Raw genomic sequence first — 7,472 nt, forward strand, 5'->3', positions numbered from 1 at the left:
GCAGTGAGCTGGTTTTCTGGTCTAGTGAAGTTAATTTTAACACAGATTAACTTTATCTGAAAAATAATTAGCATTTCATCATCCATAGTCTTCTGGGCAAAAGTTACTGGTTCTGTTCAGGTAAAGCTGTCATGCTCCTGAATTCTTCCAGCTTGTTTTATCTGCAATAAAGTGTTATATGTTACCTGTGGAGCCCGTATGCCCTTCATTGGCTGCGCATAGAAGGGGCAGTCCTTCTTCCGGTCTTGGGAGGCAATGTGTAGCCTTTTGGTCACAATATGGTTCAGACTGTTTGTTACTGAACCTTCAGGGTAACTGCTCAGGTTAATAGTGAGGTTGGCTGCAGAAGGGCTGAAAGTTGGGTTGCGGCAGACCAGGTCCTGGGTGATGCTGAGAAATGGAGATGTTGGGAGGGAACTGGGTCACTGCTTTCGTGGCTATCCACATCGAGATGGACTAGGAGCATCGCAGCACTGGAGCCTTAAGCTGTCTTCATTTCTAGGGACTAAAGGGAAGTTCTGTCTTTATCAGGTGACAAAAGCCAAAATAGAAGTTGCCTGTCAGAGCCATACGATACCACCGTCCTTTAGGCTTTCCCTATCTTTTTCTTTTCCTTTTCATCCTATGCCAGTTTATTGTTTTGCCTGTGACTTTTCAAGATTGTTTCAAAATATTTCCCATTCTTTGTTCTCCCAGAAAACTAATTCTAGAAAGTAAAAATATTTTCCGGTATAAAGAACAAGGTATATTATCTGTGAACTTTCATATTTGATAATCTGGGCTCTCAAAATAGAGAGTTGATTTTGACCTTAAAACGTGGGTAGTTCCAGTAAGATATTTAATAAACCATGAAAACAGAAATTCTAGAGGAACTATGCATAAATATGCTTTAATTAAAACCATCCTTAAGCTGATGACTTGTTTGTGACTTTAAGTGTCTCTGCTCTGAATGCTGCCTGGAAAGCCGAGCATGGACATGCTCAAGCCAAGACCAAAGCTTGACATAAATACTTTGTGGCCTGGTGAATTTTTGGCTGTAAGCAGCCTTGCTGTTGAAGTGTTTGAAGGAGGATGGCATGTATGCTGTGCAGCAGGATGCTTCAGCCTCTGGCCTGTGTGGGCGTGGAGACCTTCATGGGACCCATGAGTGCTCAAGTCTCTGCTCGTGGTGGCTGCCTTGTAGCAAGGGGACATCTGCTCCTGCAATTTCTGCACGTCCTGCACCAAAGTGCACACCGTTAAGAGGACTTGCTGGTTCCAGGATCTTGCCTTGAAGCTGCAGTACTGATCGTACGCTTCATTTAAGTAACACATCGTGCCATTTTTAGCAAGTACTGTGCTTTCAAAACGTGCTTGTCTAGTAGTGCTGAAAGTATCTTGGTGGCTTGGTCCAGAAACCAGAGATCCTGTCAGGAGGCTTTGCTCGTGTCTGCTATTTAATCCCTTCAGTTTGCTGAATGTTTTACTTGTGGCTTTTGGGTTTTTTTGTTTAGCTTCTTACCTCATATTCTTTGAAGGAGACTGTTATCATATTATCATGTTATGTTACCTTGTCCTCTTACGGTTCCTCCTCCACCAGGACAGTTAATTCAAGGTCCCCATGCAAAGACAGGGGATATTTATAGTCCATATATCTTCCGTTAAGAGCACATTAAGACCTGTTAGATAATTTCATGAGTAGCTGAGGGAAGTTGTGTAGTGTTACCTGTGGTAGCAACTGTTCATTGATGTGAGCAGATGGGTGATTGAAAGGAAGGGCAAATCAGTACGAACTTGAAGCCAAATGTTTCCTGGGTTTAATGTCATGAGTGCTGTAATTAATATACTTGGCAAATAGAAGACATCTTTCAGATAGACCTGTGAAATTACCTGTAGTAGATTCTACTTCGCAATGGCTTTGAATGAAGGTGAATGTAGGTATTATGTCTGCTGTTCTGTGTGTGTCTATGTATGTTTTTGTTTCTTTAGGTTGTACAATGCAATCTTTGAAACCATCTCTGGGAAGATGAAGCTTCCAGTAGCAGCAGTCTGCTTCAAAACCCGATTGTTTTAAGAGTACCCGGGAATTTCTACCCATATTTGCCTATTCCAGCATAAATCAGAGGACAATGAGTTATTTTTATTTTTTGCATATTTTCACGCTATGTAACAATTTTTCTTCCTTCTCATTTTGTTCAATGGGAAAAACTTGAGCCAGTTGTGTAGCTGATTCTTACTTCGCCACATTCCTCTTACTGAGCCAAATTCTTGGAAACCACATCCACAGTACATCTATTTTTGTGTGGTGTTTGTTGGTTTTTTTTCTTTATGTGACATATGTCACTTTTTGAGTGCTTTTACCCATTCTGGTTTGAACCTGTCCTTTCGCATTGCTGAGTAGTCGTAGAATCACACAAGGAATTAAATCATTTCAGACTTACAGAAGATGACTCATATGCTTCAGAAACATTTGTATGGCTGTGCTTGGCTCATTAATACAGGAGTTTAACAGTAGTAATATGAGGTATTGCGTTAATTGTTGCATACATTTATTACCAAATGACTTGCACAGACAGTGTTTCAGATGCCGTGGACCTAATCATAATAACCAGAAGTGTCCTGTTTGCAAAGGAGAAAATAAGATCCCTTTGTACACTGATAGCAAGCAGATGAAGTTGCTTGCAGTTCTGGAAGTAAGGACTGATCCCAGTGAAAACTGGAATGGATTTTTTTGCTTGAGGAAGGGGAAGCTATGCAGCTTAATATTTGGGTTGATTATAATGACTCTAGTGATGGCATCCTACATACTGACTGGAGCCAAGCATGGCCTGTTGTTAATACCGTCTCCCTTCCATTACGGAGCTTTTACTAGCAATCCAAGCTTAATGGACAATGAAAGCCTTAGTGACATGAAAGACCATTACCAGCCTTCTAAAATGAATATTTCATACGTAAAGGATTATCCAAGCATTAAATTAATTATTGACACTATTACTTCAAAGATAGAGTTTATAACAAGACAGCGACCTGATTTAGAAGAGCTGAGGAAACAAGAGCCACATGTAAGTATGAATTAAAGTGTATCTGAAACTGCTGCATACTTGCTTATTTCAAGACTTTTAGTTCAATCTTTTACTGAGGTAATAAAAGAGTAACTGCTTCGATGTTCATATAGTGATTTACATCACCTAGAGTCTCCTGATTTACACCAACTGAAAAGTTGATATTGTAGATCATGTCCTTCTGAGTGACAGGAAAAGTAGATGGGTTATATAAATGGTCTTGACACCTGAAACAAAAAATCAGGCTGTCTTCCGATAGCTGTACAGTCTCATTGAATTTTTACCTTGTCTCATGCAGAATCATTTTGACTTAGAACTGCCAGTCACCTTAAATGCTAAATAAGAAAGGAGCCTTTCTAATAACTGATTACCAGTGTGCCTTCCTGAAAATTCATTCATTACGAACCTTGTATTTCAGAGTTAAAAACTGGAAGGTAACTTGATTTGAGTATTATGTGTTTGACTTTAAAAATTAATTCTTGGGGTTGCAGAGGAGTTGGGGGATTATTGAGGTCCATTCTGGCCTTAAGATCAAAGGATTTCTAAATGTACTCCTCTCCCAGTCCAACTGTTTGTACAGGATTTGGTTCCAGTGTCATCAGATTAAATAAGTTAGGTCAACTTTGTAGTTAAAGAAAGAAGGGTTAAGAATGTCCACATAGTTTTTCTATTGTGTTGTCTTCCTGTGCTAAGTTAGAAAAGTATAACTTGAAATTTTTGCTGCCTTGACTGAAATTGTTGTTCTTTATGTTGCAGATGTTTTCAGTAATTCCTAATAAATTCCTTCCAAATAGCAAGAATCCTTGTTGGTATGAAGAGTACAGAGGAAACACAACCACAGATCCTTATGCAACAAACTCCTATGCACTGTATTCAAAGCGCTTTCGAACCATATTTGATTACCTCAGGAAGGTGTTTTGGAACCACTTGTACCATTATAAGGACAAACACTACCGCCTGCGCTGTCTCCCCCATTTCTACATCATTGGCCAGCCCAAATGTGGGACGACGGACCTGTATGACCGGCTCAGGCTGCACCCTGACGTTCGGTTCTCAGCAATCAAAGAACCACACTGGTGGACAAGAAAACGGTTTGGTGAGTAAACATGCCCTCTGATATTCAGGCGAGTTGTCTCTATTAAACTTTGACATGTCTTATATGTATTTGGGGTGAAGTTTATGGATTTGCTCCATATTGGCTTACCTTGAAACCACTGGAGTTAATAGTTTTAAAAAATCCCAGTGATGGATGCTCAGTAGGTTCCAGCCTGCTTTTGTTTAATGATGTTCTGGGTTAAACTTTTCGAGATGATGCACATTTCATTTGGTTTATTTGCAGTGGTATGGAAAATCTAGGAAAAAAATAAAAAAAGATAAAACCAACCCTGTGAATTTGTAAAAGCAGGAAGAGGAACTATTAGGTTGTGATGGGAGATTTAAAGAATAGCAGTGATAGTTTTGTGTTGTAAAATTCTGTAAAGCCTTTCTTACATGAATAAATGATGTGTCAGTATTTGAAATGTGGGTGGCTTCGGTCCTTATGATTCATAAGTACAACCGTGCTTTTGGTAGAAGCTTCATTAGTGTTGCAGCTCTAGTCAAGCACTGAACAGTAGAGATGCTCTGCATGAGAAAGCTCTCTCACACTGAGGAACCTGCACATATTTTTGATGGTATTTTGCTGGGTGACATCAATATTTCATGAAGTGACCTTTCGTCTCTGCAGGTAGACTTGAATAGTTGAGGTTATGGCCTGTTGGAGCAAGATGCATCCACCCCTCGCGGTTGCACCTTCAAAGGGTTTCCGAGAGCGGTGGGGCTGAGCGCATTGTTTTTATCCATCTGAAGTGTTTATGTCTTTCCTGTTCTTTCTTCCCCGGGCAACAAGGCAGGTCAATCTTGTGGCTAGAGACTAGATGAGATGTAGAGGACCCATTTTCAATTCCTGACTCTGCCGTGTGCTTAGTGCCTTCCTCTAAATGCAGATGCATAGAATGCTTGCTGTATTCCACCCACGTTCTGGATTTTCCAACTGCTGAGTCTAGCTGTTAAGTGCTGGTATGCCCTCGCTTTGTATGACTTTGGTATCAAAGATCACAGGCTTTTCAGTGATTTTACTATTTCCAAGAGGAAAATATTGGTTATTTTACGGTGACATCTTCGCTTCTGTTTCTCATTTCCTTTGCTTTACTGCAGACAGTGCCTTTGGAACAAGAGAAAACCTAGCACTGTGGGGCAGATTGTTTGATGAGGACTTTTGCATCACTACTTTCTTTTTGGTGCTTTTCTAAGCTTCCTTGAAACAGGAAACTATCTGTTCTAATGAACCGTCGTGGCTACCAGCAAGGAAGGACACTTTCTGAGGGACCACGACACCTGCAGTGCTGCTTCTGTTCTTTGTTTTGGGGTCGTACCTTAAATTCTTTATTTCTCCTGCATGTGGTGTTGCTGTTTCCGTCTCCCTTCCCTGTGCCCTGGAGCCCAGAAGAAGCCCTTGAGCTCCTGCAGACAAGCGCTTTGATCCTTGCTGCTCAGTGAGGAGGAGGGCTCAGCCACAGAGCCGGGATTTCATAGTTCTCATAGAGCAATGGTTTTGCTGTGTTCTTAGAGTTTGTATTTTCTGCCTTTGCTAAAAGAAAGGGGCTAAAATACTTTTTTAGACATCTTCTAAATGTTTGTTATAAACTAAGAGTTAAAGCAATATGATGAAAATACAGTTTTGCTTTTGAGATAATTTGGTCCCACTTGGGAGCATCCCTAGGAGGTACCAGTGGAGCTGGAATGGGGGAGCTGGGCTAGTTATAAAGTCCAAGGGAAGCATCGTGGTGCCCCCTGAAGCCCCACAAGAAGGCGCTCGTTCATCACCGTCAGCGGCTGACTGAAGACAAATGATAAGAATTACCTCCTGACCTGAAGGTGAAAAGTCAGATCAGTGAAGAAAGGGGATTGTAGGCTTGGACGCCTTCCAGTGCGAATGCTGTGCTGCTTGTCTCTGGGTGTGTAGATGCAGGGACCATCAGCAAAATCATCTGTGGAAGATGGAGTCTGCCATGAAAGTGCTGGCAGGGAAGGCTGAACCAAACTGAGACACTAAGATAAAATACTTTATACTTAATAAATATTTCGAATTAAGGTTGGAGTAAGTAGTGCATCCAACCTCACTAAAGCAAGACTAGACTCACTAAAGCTCAGAACTGGATCTACCAAACAGGCAGAAGAGCGTAAGAAATCAGACTGGAGTGTGTATAATGTGAGAACAAGGATGAATTCCTACCTCTGTGCTGGCATTCACAAATCCTCCACTTGCATGGTCTTGTAGTCAGCCACTGGCGACCAAATGCAGATCCTTGAAGAGAACTTTCTTTGCATAATTAAATTTTTTGAAGTTATGTTGTAAAGCTGAAGAATGAGGAAAGATTGCAGACCTTGGCATCTCATGGGAGGGAGGTCTGTAGGATGACCTTCCTATCATCTCAGGCTGCCTGCCACTGGGAGTGAAAAATTAAGTTTTGTTCCTGGTGGCTCAGTCCTTTCATTCTGCCTAAACAGTACGTTAGCTAATGGTTGCTATTTAAAAAAAAAAAAAGGGTCAGGGTCCAGGGAAGAGAATATGACAAATAGACTAACAGGTGAAACTGAGGCAGCCCCTTTGTAAGCCAGCTAGTGGGTATGACTCCTATGGTCCTGGGTATTAATTTGGTTTAGTCTGTAACACTTTTCTGGAGAAGAAAGTCTCTTTGTTCTGTGGCATTCTGTGATTCAGTGGATTTTTATGAGACTGACTCATGTCAGCTGAAGCTAAACAGCCCTCCTGGGGAGGCCCCATTTTGCAAATCACCGCTTTCCCATTCTGCTGGGATGGTTGATGCTCCACAGGACTTTTTCCCAGCTTGACTGTCTCTCTTTCCTGGCTCTTAGCCACAATTTCTATTCCCATGACTGGAGTGGCAGCAAACCAAGGTAATCTGTAGCACCATGCTTGTACCGTTTTTTCCCCCTCAAAACAAGTCAAAATACACTGCTGAGCTTCCTTCTACCCTCATTTTATTTTCCCACTTTCCTAAAGGGGAAAATCAGAAAGAATGGACAAAAGAACTCCATTGCTGAACTTTCCTCTCACATAATTGATAATTATTGGCCCTGTGGAAACAGGAAAGGAAGAGCTGAGAAGTCCCTCTCTATACTCTTAGCTTTGCTCCTACTCTGTTGCCTTCCCAATACCGTCCCTGACCTCTGCCCACTTGAGAAGCCCTCCTGTGGTATGGTAAGAAGCAAGAATGCAAAGGCGGGCACGGGAAGCATGTAGAGAGTGGAGAAGTGAGACTAGATTTGGAAAGAAGAGTGGGAAAAGGAGCATAAAAAAATCACAGATGTGGCTCACGATGCTGAGACATGTGGGGAGAAGGTGATACTGAACACAGCCTGGAGTGT

The 7,472-nt window shown here is 41.6% G+C and overlaps 1 protein-coding gene across 1 annotated transcript in view; it reads left to right on the plus strand.

The window, feature by feature from the left end:
* Nucleotides 1–1,967: 1,967 nt before the first annotated feature.
* CHST15 (carbohydrate (N-acetylgalactosamine 4-sulfate 6-O) sulfotransferase 15) overlaps nucleotides 1,968–7,472 on the plus strand; it is a 19,514-nt gene continuing 14,009 nt past the window's right edge. Inside the window, 2 exon segments of the mRNA XM_010289522.1 lie at nucleotides 1,968–3,041; nucleotides 3,798–4,137. Of these exon segments, the coding sequence (XP_010287824.1) occupies nucleotides 2,454–3,041; nucleotides 3,798–4,137 (928 nt within the window). The 5' untranslated portion in view covers nucleotides 1,968–2,453.

The sequence above is a fragment of the Phaethon lepturus genome, unplaced genomic scaffold (assembly GCF_000687285.1).
Source record: "Phaethon lepturus isolate BGI_N335 unplaced genomic scaffold, ASM68728v1 scaffold14006, whole genome shotgun sequence".
NCBI lineage: Eukaryota > Metazoa > Chordata > Aves > Phaethontiformes > Phaethontidae > Phaethon > Phaethon lepturus.